Consider the following 14733-nt stretch of genomic DNA (forward strand, 5'->3'; position numbering starts at 1 on the left):
CACTTTCAAACGCGGCCCGAAGGACACTATGGCTTAAAAGTTGGCCAGGGGACCTTCAGACCAAAATGAAGTTATGCTCCATCCCCTGTGAAGGAAAATTCCTTTTTGGGGAAACGTTGGATGACATCCTCCAGAAAGCATGGGACAAGAAAAAAGGATTACCAAATTTAGGGCCAGCGGCATTTAAAAGACCCTTTCGGAATAGGAGGTTTTTTCAGAGAAGACCACCAAGGGAACAAAAGTGGGATGATAAAAGAAGAGATAGAGGCTTCTTTTTTAATAACTCTCCCCGGGACAAAAAGCCCTCCAAGTGACAGTACGCCAAGGGTGGGAGGAAGGTTTTCCTTTTTCCTTCCAGCCTGGAGGAGAATTTCAACAAACCCCTGGATAATAAACCTAATCCAGGAGGGCCTAAGGATAAACTTTTTCTCTCTCCCGCCTCAAAAATATGTAACAACGCCGCTGAGATCCAGCATGCGAGAACAGGAAGCGCTAGAAAGCGAGGTTCTAGGCCTAGTAAAAAAAGGAGTCCTCCAGGAGGTCCCCCTGCAGGATATGGGCAGAGGGTTCTACTCCCCTCTTTTTCTAGTGACCAAACCAGACGGCACCTTTCGTACAATTATAAATCTGAGAAAGCTAAACAAATACGTCAAGAACCAGAGCTTCAAAATGGAGTCGATCAAATCTACCACCAAAGTCCTGTTCCCAAACTGCTACATGACGGTGTTGGACCTCAGCGACGCTTATTATCACGTCCCTATCCACAAAGACTCCAGGAAGTATCTGAGGTTAGCCGTCTCAATAAAAGGCAAGGTCAAAGAATTTTAGTACAGAGCCCTGCCGTTCGGAATATCGATAGCCCCGCGAGTATTCACCAAAATAGTAGCGGAAATGATGGCTCATATAAGGGAACAAGATATAATAATAATCCCGTATCTAGACGATTTCCTAATAGCGGGCAGCTCGGCTCAAAAATGCAGGGAACAGAGAGACAGGGTGATGAACACTCTACAAGACCTGGGCTGGCTTCTAAATCTAAAAAAATCAAGATTGGAGCCCAGCAGGGTACAAGAATTCTTGGGCCTAACACTAGACTCAAGCATTCAGGAGTGTCGCCTCCCAAACCACAAAAAGGAGAAGATCGCTCAAATTACAGCAAGAGCAATCCAAAATCCCTCCATGACACTAAGGAAGGCCATGTCACTGTTGGGTTCACTATCTGCCTGCCTACCAGCAGTTCAATGGGCTCAGTTACACACGAGAAATCTCCAGTGGGACGTATTGGCCAACCAGGCAGTAGTAGGGGGACACCTAGAGGGTCGCATTACCCTAAATTCAAGCACTATTCATTCCCTAGCTTGGTGGGGAAACCAGGAGAACCTGTCCAAAGGGATCCCCTGGGCACCAAAGATAACACACGTAGTGACAACAGATGCCAGTCCCACAGGATGGGGAGCGCACATGAACAACGAGGTTACTCAGAGCGAATGGGGAAATCAAGAACTAAGAGCCTCCTCAAATCAAAAGGAGCTTCTAGCAGTAGGCTATGCCCTAACACACTTCCTACCCCTACTCCAGAACCACCATGTCCTTATCCTTTCGGACAATCGGGTCACAGTGGCCTATATAAACCACCAGGGGGGAACCAGGTCCCGAACCCTAATGGACACATCCGCCAAAATCCTCAAACTAGCGGAAGCAAACTTATTATCTCTGACAGCCCTACACATCCGCGGTACAGAGAATCAAAGGGCAGACTTTCTGAGCCGCACCCAATTGCGACGGGGAATGGGTACTAAAGCAGTCCATTTTTCGGCGGATTGTAAAAATGTGGGGGACCCCAGACGTGGATCTGTTCGCCGACTTCAAAAACAAAAAAGTAGACGCCTTCTGCTCCCTAGATCCCAGGGGGAATCCTCTAACTCTGGACGCATTTATGCTTCCATGGACACAAAATCTAACATATGCCTTTCCCCCAATCATGCTCATTCCAGCAGTCCTAAAGAAAGTCAGGCAGGACAGGGCAAGAATGATACTGATAGCCCCCTTCTGGCCCAAAATAACCTGGTTTTCCTGGCTAAGAATGCTCTCAGTAAGCGACCCATGGGTCCTACCGGATCTCCCGGACCTGCTATCGCAGGGCCCAGTGCTACATCCTCAGGCACCGAACCTCCATTTAACAGCATGGAATTTGAGAGGGCACTGATGAGGGACAGGGGTTTTTCAGAAAACCTGATAACTACACTACAAAAGAGTAGGAAACCGGTTACAATGAGAGCTTATGGTAGAATATGGAAAAAATTTCTATCCACCTCTAGGGCAAAGGTTCAGGACGGGGTTCAGATTGATAAGATCCTAGAATTCCTACAAGTGGGCCTAGAACAGGGTCTGGCGGTCAACACATTAAAAGTACAAATAGCGGCATTAGGCGCCCTCTATAACCATGATGTGGCAGGTGACCCCTGGGTAGCACGGTTTATTAAAGCCGCAACCAGATCAAGGCCAATAGCCAGTCAAAGATTACCATCATGGGACCTGAATCTTGTACTTTCAACACTGACAGGCCCTCCGTTTGAACCAATTCACTCGGCATCCCTAAAAATCCTATCTCTTAAAACGATGCTTTTGGTGGCACTAACATCAGCCCGAAGAGTGAGCGATATTCAAGCCTTGTCAGCGGGGCCTCCTTTCACAAAAATCCTAGAGGATAGAGTTATCTCAAAACCTGACCCAGCCTATTTGCCCAAAGTGTCATCACATTTTCACAGGTCCCAGGAAGTAGTCCTTCCTTCCTTCTGCCCAAATCCAAAAAATAAGGGGGAAGAAAAGTTCCACACTTTAGATGTTAAAAGGTGCCTAGTACAGTACTTAGAGGCCACCAAAAAGTGTAGGAAGGAAGGCTCTCTCTTTGTATGTTTCCAGGGTCCTCGGAAGGGGCTCAAAGCATCCAAGAGTACCCTGGCAAGGTGGATAAGGGATGCGATTGCCCTGGCATACTCATCCAGCGGGAATACCATCCCAGAAGGGCTGAGAGCTCATTCCACAAGGGCAATGGCGACCTCGTGGGCTGAAAGATCTGAGGTATCAATAGAACAAATCTGTAAGGCGGCCACCTGGTCATCACCTTCGACCTTTTTTAGGCACTATAGATTAGATCTAGCCTCTACATCTGACCTGACCTTCGGGAGAAGGGTCCTTCAGGCGGTGGTCCCTCCCTAAGCTACCAATCTCTGAAATTCTCTCCGTGGTGCTGTCATGGGTGAGAGAGAATAGCTTAGTTACTCACCGATAACGGTGTTTCTTGGAAACCAAGAAAGCACCCGCTTATTCCCCTCCCCTTCACGAGTATGGTGAGCACGTGTTATTGTTAGTAGAGTGTTTCCGTTTAGGCACGGTGCTTTGATAAGTAAGCAGTATTATAATATTGTGTATGTATTTCTGTTGTCTAACTAACCTGGAGACCCTCTGATGCTCTGTAACCAACTAAAGGCGGAGTAGAGGTACCGCCCTTTTTCTGTAGGTTCCTGTCCCTGAAAGGCGGATCCCCTCTCTCCGTGGTGCTGTCATGGGTTCCGAGAAACAACCGTTATCGGTGAGTAACTAAGCTATTCTCAGGCCTTTCCGCGAGGCTGCGACTTGGTCCAGTTTGCCTACCTTTACAAACATTGCCTAATTCATTCTCAGGCTTCTGCGGATGCAGCTCTCGGCAGACGCAGCCTGCAGTTGGCGGTACCACGGTGTTAACTCAGTGGTACATGGGATATTAGCAGAAATATGTTCCCCACCCAGGGACTGCTTTAGGGCGTCCCACGGTCTCTGTGTCCCCCAATGAGGCGTAGGAGAAATAGGGATTTTTGTGTACTCACCGTAAAATCCTTTTCTCCTAGCCAATCATTGGGGGACACAGCACCCACCCTGTTTGGCCTATTGGCTCACTGTAGCATTTTTAGGTTTTGACAGAGTTATGATTGTCATTCGTTTAATACTCCTACTACTTTTTTCACCGAACTGGGGAACTCCCAGCCAGCGAGAGGGTGTATACTGCAGGGGAGGAGTTAACTTTTTTCAGTGTTTACTTAGTGTCCTCCTAGTGGCAAGCAGCATAACACCCATGGTCTCTGTGTCCCCCAATGACTGGCTCGGAGAAAAGAATTTTACGGTGAGTACACAAAAATCTCTATTTTGGCTATGTCCTCATCCACCAAGCCATCCATCCATCCATTCACCCATTCATCAGTTCATACATGAAGAACTATGTAGTCAGGAGGGTGCAGAGTATTCTATAGGGGAAGTGATGGCAGTTACAGCATAGCCGATGCCAGCTCAGAGGAAGCAAAATAATGGCATGAAACATTATGACAACTGTCAGAAAATGTATCTTTAGGGGCATTATCCTTAGGATTTTATGTTAAAACCAGTAACTGAGTCAGGGTAGTGGACAACCTCATTAAAGTGTTTTGTTTTTTTTTGTTTACTGCTGGAGTGGTGTCACTATATAAGTTCCCTGCACTTGGCATTATACTCACCAGCCACCTCCTTCATCTGTTATCGGTGCTGATCCGGTCGGTCTTCTGCAGGTTGTGACTTGCCGAATCGCTGGGTGATTCGAAAGTTAGTAATCAATGTAAGTCTGTGAGAACCAGAACGAGAGTCTCATAGACTTAAATTGAGAGCCTGTGACTGTTGACTTCCGGTCAGTCAGGAGCTGCAGTCACAAGATGGCAGTGTGCGACTCTTAGAGGAGCAGAAGACGATGTCTGGTAACTATAATACTAGGGTGAGGGAACTTAAAGCACCATTCCAGCTTTTTTGTTTGTTTTTCACTGCTGGAGTGGCGCTTTAAGTGCTCACTCACACGAGAGTGTAATACGGAGGAGTGCAATGCAAGAACACTGCACTCTGACCAATGATAATTAATGAGGCAATGCAGAGCTGCTAATTATTTCTGAGGCCGATTCAGCTTAAGAAAAAAATTACAGCATGCTGCGATTGGCAAGGTGTTTCGCATGGTGTGCTCCCATTCAAGTCAAAACATCGGACTGCACTTGGATGTCATCTGAGTGCGGTTCCGTTATACGCAGAGATAGGCGATGGAGAGATTAATCTCCTTCTTCTTCACATGTGTGATCCGATTCTCTCATGTGACAGGGTCAGAGCTCAGTAGCCTGGCACTCTTATCACGCTCACAGCAGAGTTTGAACCGAGTTTCATTAGTATCTCCCATCATATGCTATCTGCTAAGATGACCCCCGGCCTAACTCTAAGCCTCCAGCCACCGTTCTTCTACTTCCTTTCCAGTGGCTTCACCTTTTACTGACGCCACTCTGGTCCCGTGGCAAAATACTCTGTCCATAACTTCTGACTGTCCGGAAGTCGGAAGCTACTTCACAAGCTCTCAGAACGAGGCTCTCATAGGGATGTATTGAAAAGTGACCTTTAACGCGCTCCATGAATCACTGTAGCTGTCGGCAGGTCACTTTTTGCTGGGGAGAAAGACTGGCGTGACTCTGGAAAAGGATGAAGGCAGCAGCAGGTGAATTACATTTAAAGCACCACTCCAGAGGTGCAATAAAAAAAATGCTGGAGTGCTGCTTCATATTAGTGGCACCACTCCAGAGCTGAAATAATAAAAACCGCTGGAGTGGTGCTTTTAATAAAAAAACAATACTATTTTAATTTTTCTTCATATTATCTTTGTGATATGTTTATGAAAAAACTAAATACACTGGAACAATATAATTCCAACATGGGGAATAATTGTGCTATCGTTCAAAGAACGTTATTGTATTTTAATATTCTTACTAACTGTAGCGTAATAATTCAAATTTATTATCACTGCGTTATGAGCATCCCCGAGATCTCATTACAACTTGATTTCACTTTCTGTTACACGGGTCTATGGAATAATAATGAGGAGGGCTTATCATCAGTAGTCTGAGACCATTCACAAGCCGATCACAGAGAGGCGATGTGCGTATGAAGCTACTATGTGTAAAGCTGCATTCCTTTGCTCTCCACATTTATGCAAGATCTAATATTTTATCTTTTTTACACTGTTCATTCCTTATAGCACTTATGGAAATTTGATACAATGAAGTACCTAGCAGACTTTCCGAGCCTGGAAAGAGTGACCAAATAATTACTCACAATATATCAGTACTCAGAGATGGCAAACTTTTTGTTTAATCAGATAGTTTTTATTAAAAGTTTTAGAAATGACAGGCATGTACAACTCACAACATGTTGTCAAACATTCCCTTCCCCCATAACACCCCCCTCCCCTTGTCCGATGGCATATGAACTGGTACATAGCGAATAAACCCAATTCCATCACACAACCATATCATATGAGAAATGACGATTAACAACCGACAGGAGACCACCTCCAGGGCCCACTCATTAATCTAGGAGATTTGAGGCAGCCAGGCCGGGAACCTTCAGCCATCCCTCCCATATTTTCCCAAAAATATGCGGCACACCCCTCCTGAGGTACACAAACTTTTCCCTATATAATATTTGGTTCAACCTATTGATGTATTCTTTTTTTGAGGGGATTTTGGCAGAAATCCAGTGATAAGCTATCAACTTTCGGGCCACAAACAGCATTCTGGCCACAGCAATTTTAAGGTATTTATCCCCTCCCACCTCATCAACATAACCCAAAACACAAATCGTGGGGTCCCTGGGAATATCCTGTCCCGTGACCAAGTGTATAAGGCTAAGGACCACGATCCAGAATATTTGCAGGCAAGAGCATGTCCACATCATATGTAAAATGTCCGCATTATCTATCGTGCACTTGGGGCACCTCGAATCCAACCGTAACCCTCTATTGAACAACCATTCGGGAGACCTGTATGCCCTATAGAGGATATATAGCTGAGACAGGCGGCCAGGCTTACTAAGGGATAATCGGGGAATCATCTGTAGAATCGAGTCCCACTGTTCCGCTGATATCGTACCCAGCTGTTGTTCCCACTTTGTCAGTGCACCAATAGGATGCCTTGACAGGACCCGTCCAAGTAAGCCACCATACACCATCGAAATCAGCCCCCTGGTGGACCCCTGCATACCAAGCCTATGGATAATGACGTCGTGGTGTACAGTTAGGTCAACTTTTTTACTCTGCACCATATACGCGTGACGCAGCTGCAAATATTGATAAAACATGGAGCGTTGGAGGGGAAATTCCCGTCCTAATTGCTCAAAAGTTTTAAAAACCCCTCCCTCCACCAGCTGCGACACCCACCATATGCCAATCCGCCTCCAGTGAGCAAAGCCTCTGAGCGTTTTCATGCATGGCAAATGCTGATTGTCCCATATGGGGGAGTACTTTGTAAGACCGCGTATTCCTCTCAGCTGCCTCAGCTTATCCCATACCCTAACCATTAGAAGCACCGTAGGGAACCTGAGTGCAAGGGATCGAAATCTACCCGACTCCAGACTCGACACCAGTGATCCCCGCCCCACCAGGAATTGAAGGATCTTCCGACCTCCCACCAAATCCACCAACTCGCCCTCCATTCCTCCCGCTACATGCTGGCATTGGGAAGACAGAAAATAAAGCCATGGGTTGGGCAACGCAAGTCCCCCCTCTTCTTTAGGTTTTTGCAAGTGTTCAAGTTTAATTCTCGCGCCTTGTTTTAGCCAGATGAGCTCTCTAAAAATCATATTAATTTTATGGAACCTGTTCTGGGGAAGCCAGACAGGGGAGTTATGGAGGACATATAAGAGTTGCGGCATAACTACCATCTTCAACAGATTCACTCTTCCCACAACAGAAAGGTGTAGCTTTGCCCAGGCCTTAACCTTCTGTTTGATCCTGTCCAACAGCGGAACAAGATTTAGGCTCTCGAGATGGCAAACTTTTACCTTTTAAACACTGAGTAATAGTTAAAATTTCCCGTCCAGGGTCCATTCTGTTTTTCCTTGTATTTTCTTTTATTTTTTACAAATTTTTTTTTTCCACTTATCACCAATGTAAAAAAAATGAACATTTCTGACCGCTCTGTTGCAAAACTTCTCCCCAGGCTCTGATGCTGGCTATGGGATACCACGAAAGGGGACGAGCATTCCTGAAGAGAACAGAATATGCCTCCGCATTGCCTTTCTTACTGGACGCAGACAAACATTTCTGGTAAAAACTGATTCATTCTATTTACAATGTTATTAGCTTTTTGTTATGTTTTTTTTTCTGTAAGATTTTTAATACCCTCTGAGATGAAGGAACGCTGAAACAAAGTGACAGACATTAGTTCATAAACTAATTATGATGGTGAAAATCTAATAAAGTATTAGAGGGGCTCTTTTTTTGTCTGATTTTAGAATCCTGTCCTATGCGCCGCTCACTCTTTTCTTAACCACCTCTATTGGTCGTCATCCTGATTAAGTGTAAGTTACCGCATTAGTGCATAAACTTACATCACAGGCACGGCGAGGACACTGACTACAGCTAGCTAGATTCTATCATTTTAACCACTGGTATGCTGTTGTCAATAGTGACAGCAGCATGTGAGAATTTTGACAGAGGGAGATCACTCCCTCTGTCAGCCCATGTTATTAACGGTATAATGACACTGAGCAACCAAGTGTCATATAGAATCATAGAATCGTAGAGTTGGAAGGGACCTCCTGGGCCATCTGGTCAAACCCCCTGCTCAAAGCAGAATTCGCTAAATCATCCCAGACATATGTCTGTCCAGCCTCTGTTTGAAGACTTCTATTGAAGGAGAACTCACCACCTCTCGTGGCAGCCTGAGCCACTCATTGATCACTCTAACTGTCAAAAAATATCACCCAGATCATCCTGTATGCAACACCCCCTTTGTAAAGGCCATAAAATTTCACATATTGGGCGCACGAAATACAAAGGGTCGTAGCTCTGGAGCCAATTTTAAGATTGGAAAAGCATTGTAATACTCTGGTGCAGCGAGATGAAAATAAGAGCAAAAACTGGTCACTTTAGACCTGGTGACAGGTCCTGTTTAAGGGTCTTCTTCTGGATAGTAGCTTTTCAGGACTAAAGTGGGCTTTTTATCCAATAAAAAGGCTTACTATTCTAGACACCAACCCTATTATCTAAATAGAAGAACAATATGACATTCAACTTTGTTCTTTAGAACTAGTATAAGAAACATTAAAGTACCGCTGCAGGGTCACTCTGACATCTGACAGCATTACCCCGCAGCGCTCTGACCGACTGACTTGTCGGTGGTAGCGTTACTGCTGATAAGAACCATCACGCTTCCCACGCTGTCACACAGTTGACAGCGTAGGAAACACCATAGGAAGACGGTGCAAACGAAAACTCAGCAAATCCGCAAACATTTTTATACCTGCGTTTTTGCTGCGGATTCGACTGACTCAGTTGAAGTCAATGGGTGAAAAACGCTCCAGAAACGCACAAAGAATTGACAAAGAACGCACTGCAAATAAAGGAGAATTACTTATCATGTGCACAATACTTCAGGATTGTCATTGAATTAGCTTGCAGAAGGATTCTATAGTGTTTTTGGCCAACTTCCGAGCGGAAAAACCGCAGCAAAAATGTGCCGTGTGCACATAGCCTTACTCTCTAATAAGCGGCTTTCTTGCTTCCTCTTGCTGAAATGCTATCTCCCTTATTTTGTGTCTTTCAGTGATTGCGGAACAGATCTAATAAATTCAGTGGATAATTATGCTGTCCTGCAACTTGATATTGTGTGGTGCTACTTCCGCTTGGGGCAATTAGACTGCCTGGATGATGCCGACTCAAAGCTCAATATCTCCCAGAGGTGCTTCAACAAATGCTATGGAGAAAATCACGAAAGACTGGTCAACATTAAAGTATGTTGGAAACTCCACTTTGTAACTTTGTATTGTGAAATCAAGTGACCAATCAGCTTCATGAATTAATTGCACACATTATTAAATATGTCTACTGCTCCTGTTGAGGCTGGTGTACTTGCTTTGAACATTCATATCAGAAGGGCTGTAAAATCCATCAAAGAATGAGGGTTTTTTTTTTTTTAGTTCAGCTCATTTTTGTTTCAAGATTGTTCAAGCCATTCTGTTCCAGCTTTTCAAAGTAAATATTCCAGCCTCTTCAGGTCTGAGAGATCAATTTAATAATGCTTACAGCTTGTATTGTGATAAATCTTCTTTCTCCTACTCCTCATTGGGGGACACAGAGACAGTGGGTGTTATGCTGCTGCCACTAGGAGGACACTAAGCAAACCAGAAAAAAAGTTAACTCCTCCCCTGCAGTATACACCCTGTCGCTGGATGAGATATCTCCAGTTCATGCTTAGTGTCTGTAGGAGGCACTTGGGTCTGGTTTCAGACCCCACCGTTTTTATTTTATTTTTGAATTTTTCTGTAAAGTTTTATTTTTTAATTAACGGAGTGAAGGGGCGACAGTTCCTTTCTACGGCCAGCTCTCCCCCGAACCAACAACAGGCAAGCACGTGGAGTAACCCTTCACGCACACTTTCCTGAGACATTTGGGGCTGATTCCTCTAGCAGCTTGCGTCCGGAGTCCGGTAATCCAGATTATGAGGGCAGGCGCATGTAACGGAGAAGACTGGACAGCGCTTACGTAGGCCCTGAATCAGCCCCATAGCTCTCCATCCCCCTATCATAGGGAGGATCGATTGAGCATGGCCCCTTTAAGAACTCCTCCAGCTCTGCTACATCAGCCCTGGAGGATGAGAGCCTGCATGGATGGCCGGACAGCACTTGGCACTGGAGTAGAGGTATGGGGTCGGGTCCTGTCCCCCGGGAGAAGCGCTGATGTAGCGTCAGCAGCGGTGCAGCGGGTCCCCCCTCCCTCGGCGCTACCGCTGGTAGCCCGAAAAATTTAGTCCCCAGCTTTCCGGCCTGCTAGGCCGCAATTTAAATATCGCCGCCCTGGCCCGTCCACCGGCACCTACCTCGGGTAGGCTCAAAAATTTAGCCCCTGGCTTTTCCGGCCTACTAGGCCGCAATTTGAATAGCACCGCCCGCGCTATTGGCGCTGCCCCCTCGCCTTGGCGCCTCTCATCCTGACGAGACGCGCAATCCTAGTCTCGGGGGCCATATCCTTTTACCTCAGCCTGCTCTGGATACGAGCTGTGAGGCGAGCATTCGACCGGATACCGGGTGACACCGCAGAGACACCGCTATTCCTCCCGGGGGACAACAGCATAGGACCGGGTAAGCTGCATCTACCCTCAGATTAAAGCTTAACCAATTCCCAGAACGTTCCCTGCAGCTGCAGCAGACTGTGCCGTTAACCCTTTCAGGAGCGCTATGCCTCAATCTAAGGAAGCGAAACGGGCTGCTAAAAAGCACACTGCGTTTTTTTACTGTGTGTACCTCTTGCAAGTCTGCCTTACCTAGTGCACAGACTAATCCGTTATGCACTGATTGCGACCCGGCCTGCGCCCCGACCTGCGCTCAATCGCCCCTCGCCGCCGCTGCTGACGGGTCTCCTGCGTTTAGTACCCCTGAGTGGGCTGCGTCCCTGTCACAGTCGATGGAGTCTCTGACCCAGGCTATATTCTCCCTTCAGGAGGGCTCTTTAAGCCAGAAGGCGTCCTTACCCCCCGAGGAAGGCTCTGGCGTCGAGCGGGAACCATCCACCAGCAGGGGCCGTACTCGTTCAAGGGATGGTCGGGGCTCTAGAAAGCGGACCCATGACGCTTCCCCTAGCCCCGTTCATGCCTCTTCATCTGCGACTCCTGTCTCTCGCTCTCCCTCTCCTGGAGTTCTAAGCGAGCACGACTCTGAATTTGATTCTGACACGTCTACCCCTCAGAATCCCCCAACTGATCAAGAGTCGCTTGACTCTCTTATAGAATCAGTTAACAGGATTCTGAAGTTGGATGAGGATAATGTTCCCGCTCCAGCACATCCTATTTCACTTAAAAAAACCAGGCGTGTGCGCAGGTATTTACCAGCCATCCGGACTTTAAGGAAATTGTCCAGCAACATAGGGATCGTCCGCATAAGCGGTTCACAGGGCAAAAGTCTACTCAGGCTAAATACCCTTTTGATCCAGACCTAATGAAAGATTGGTTACAGTCCCCTCCGGTGGACCCGCCTGTATCGCGTCTGGCTTCAAAACCGCTTCTGTCCGTGTCTGAGGGTTCCTCGATCAGAAACCCCTCCGATCGTCAGATTGTCCGTTCTGTTTTTGAAGCTTCACGAGCAGCGCTTTTTCCATCTTTCGCGGCAATTTGGGTCACGAAAGCAATGGCCGCTTGGGCAGAGGTCTTCATTACTTCCTTCCAGGGCACCAGTCTTCCTCCGGAAGCAACTACGGTCGCCAGGCAGATAATTCACGCAGCGGACTTTGTAGTGGACGCCTCTTTTGATGCCGCCAATTGCGCTGCTCAAACTGCCGCTAACGCGATCTCCATTAGAAGAGCCCTATGGCTCCGCGACTGGCGGGCGGATGCCGCATCTAAAAGATCCTTGACTTCTCTCCCCTTTCAAACGGGTCGTCTTTTTGGAGCTCATCAGCTCATTTCTGATGCTACCAGGGGAAAAGTAAATTCCTCCCTCAACAAAAAGCTGCTCGGCCGTTTCGCAACCAACAGCCGAGGCACTTTCGTTCCTTTCACAACAACCTCGGTTGGTCATCTTCTACCTTCTCTTCCGGATCAGGTCCGTCTCTGCGCGGAGACAGAGGCTCCCAGGTCTCGTACAGACCTAACCGCCCTTGGAAACTCAGACCTAGGGCTTCTGGTTCCAAGGGAGCCAGGTCTCATAGATCTACCCAATGACTTGTTGCGGTATCCGGCGGATGCCGACTCCTGGCTCGCGGTCGTCCATGACAAGTGGGTCAGGGAGCTGGTGTCCTCCGGATACAAGATAGTTTTCTGCTCCCCCTCCAAGTCGCTTTTTCCTTTCCTCTCCACCCAAGGGAAAGACAAGAGCCTTCCTTCGGGCTGTTCAGGCCCTCTTAAGGGACGGAGTCTTCATTCCGGTCCCTCATCACGAGAGGTTCAGAGGATTTTATTCAAACCTTTTTGTGGTTCCAAAGAAAGACGGCACGATGCGACCCATTCTGGATCTCAAACTGTTAAATCAGTTTGTCACGGTTCGGCGATTCCGAATGGAATCTCTCCGGTCAGTGGTCGCTTCCATGGTAAAAGGAGAGTTCTTAGCTTCCATCGACATCAAGGACGCTTCCCTTCACATTCTGATCTGCCCGTCGCACCAGCAGTTCCTGCGTTTTGCAATTCACGAGGAACACTTCCAGTTCGTGGCCTTGCCCTTCGGACTCGCCACTACCCCCAGGGTTTTTACTAAGGTCATGGCGGCTGTCATGGGCATTCTCCACTCTTGGGGAGTAGTAGTGTTACTGTATCTGGACGACCTGCTCATCAAGGGTCCGTCCCTTTCAGTCTGCGAAGAATCTGTGGAGATAACAGTAAATACACTTTCACGCCTGGGGTGAAAGATAAACTTCACAAAGTCTTCCCCGAAACCGGCTCAGCAAATTTCCTTTTTAGAGATGATCTTGGACACTTCCTGCGGGTTGGTCATTCTCCCTGCGGAAAAGACGCAAGCCTTACAACAGGCAGTGCGGACTCTTTCCCGTACAGCTTTTCACTCCATTTGTTTCAGCATGAGAGTTCTAGGGAAAATGATGGCTGCCATGGAACCATTTCCGTTTGCACAGTTCCATCTCCGTCCCTTACAACACGCGTTGCTGTCAGCTTGGGACAAGAACCCGTTCTCCCTGGACCGTCGGATCCTTCTGTCCCTGCGGGTCAGGCAAGCCCTCAAGTGGTGGACTCTGAGGTCCTCCCTGAATCAAGGGAGGTCTTTTCTCCCAGTAAGATGGTTGGTAGTAACCACCGACGCAAGTCTTCTCGGCTGGGGTGCAGTCTTTCGTCGGCACAGGGTCATTGGTCAACCCGAGAATCATGTCTCCCCATCGACATTTTGAAGATACGAGCAATCAGATTTGCTCTACGGAGTTTCCACCATCTCCTCGCAGGTCACCCCATCAAGATCCAATCAGACAACGCCACGGCTGTAGCGTATATCAACCGCCAGGGAGGTACCCGGAGCAGGATGGCCATGCACGAAGTGAGTCACATCTGTTGTGAGTTCATTTTCACCGTCGATGTCTGATGAACTCCCTCTTCTGGTGAAGGAAGGTAGTGAGGCTGATTACCAAACACCTGATCTGTTAGATGATGACTGGGTAACAGGAAATTCTGACTGGATATAAGGCAGCTGACGCCCTTCTGAGTCGCTGGTGATTTCTCTGCTGGATTCTTGGAGACCAGTCTGATTCCTGCTTCCCAAAGATAAGTTTTTGCTCTGCTATTGAACTTATTAGTTTTGTTTTGTTTACCTCGTTTTTTGGAGTTCAGCCATCTCCGGTCGGGGGTGTGCTGAGTTCCATTTTTGTCTATGATCAGTTTGTCTCTTTGCTCTGTCTTCAGAATTTACCTGAGTGCTGATTATAGTCTTTTTGAAGTCCTAGCGACTTCAGGGCCTGTTTTTCCTATCAGACGGTTGGGACTTTTTTTGGTAGGGTTTTTTACGGATTGCAGACAGCAGCTTTTCTATCCTGTCCTTTTTAGTTAGCTTGGGCCCCATCGTTTGCTCAACCTATCTTTCTATCTGTGTTAGTGTTTTCATCTTGCTTCACCGTCACTACATGTTGGGGGCTGCCTATTGCTTTGGGGTCTGCTCTGGGGCAGTTTAGATTTCCCCTTTCTTTCTTTAGGCCTATTTAGTTCTCCGGCTGTG

At 47.2% G+C, this 14733-nt stretch overlaps 1 protein-coding gene across 1 annotated transcript in view; it reads left to right on the forward strand.

The window, feature by feature from the left end:
* The window catches only part of NUB1 (negative regulator of ubiquitin like proteins 1), a 144945-nt gene that overhangs the window by 76121 nt on the left and 54091 nt on the right, over positions 1-14733 (forward strand). The window contains exons 8-9 of the mRNA XM_073581545.1: positions 8031-8137; positions 9639-9825. Of these exons, the coding sequence (XP_073437646.1) occupies positions 8031-8137; positions 9639-9825 (294 nt within the window). The remainder of the gene's footprint in view (positions 1-8030; positions 8138-9638; positions 9826-14733) is intronic.

The sequence above is a fragment of the Dendrobates tinctorius genome, unplaced genomic scaffold (assembly GCF_039654945.1).
Source record: "Dendrobates tinctorius isolate UK_male_01 unplaced genomic scaffold, ASM3965494v1 ptg000070l, whole genome shotgun sequence".
NCBI lineage: Eukaryota > Metazoa > Chordata > Amphibia > Anura > Dendrobatidae > Dendrobates > Dendrobates tinctorius.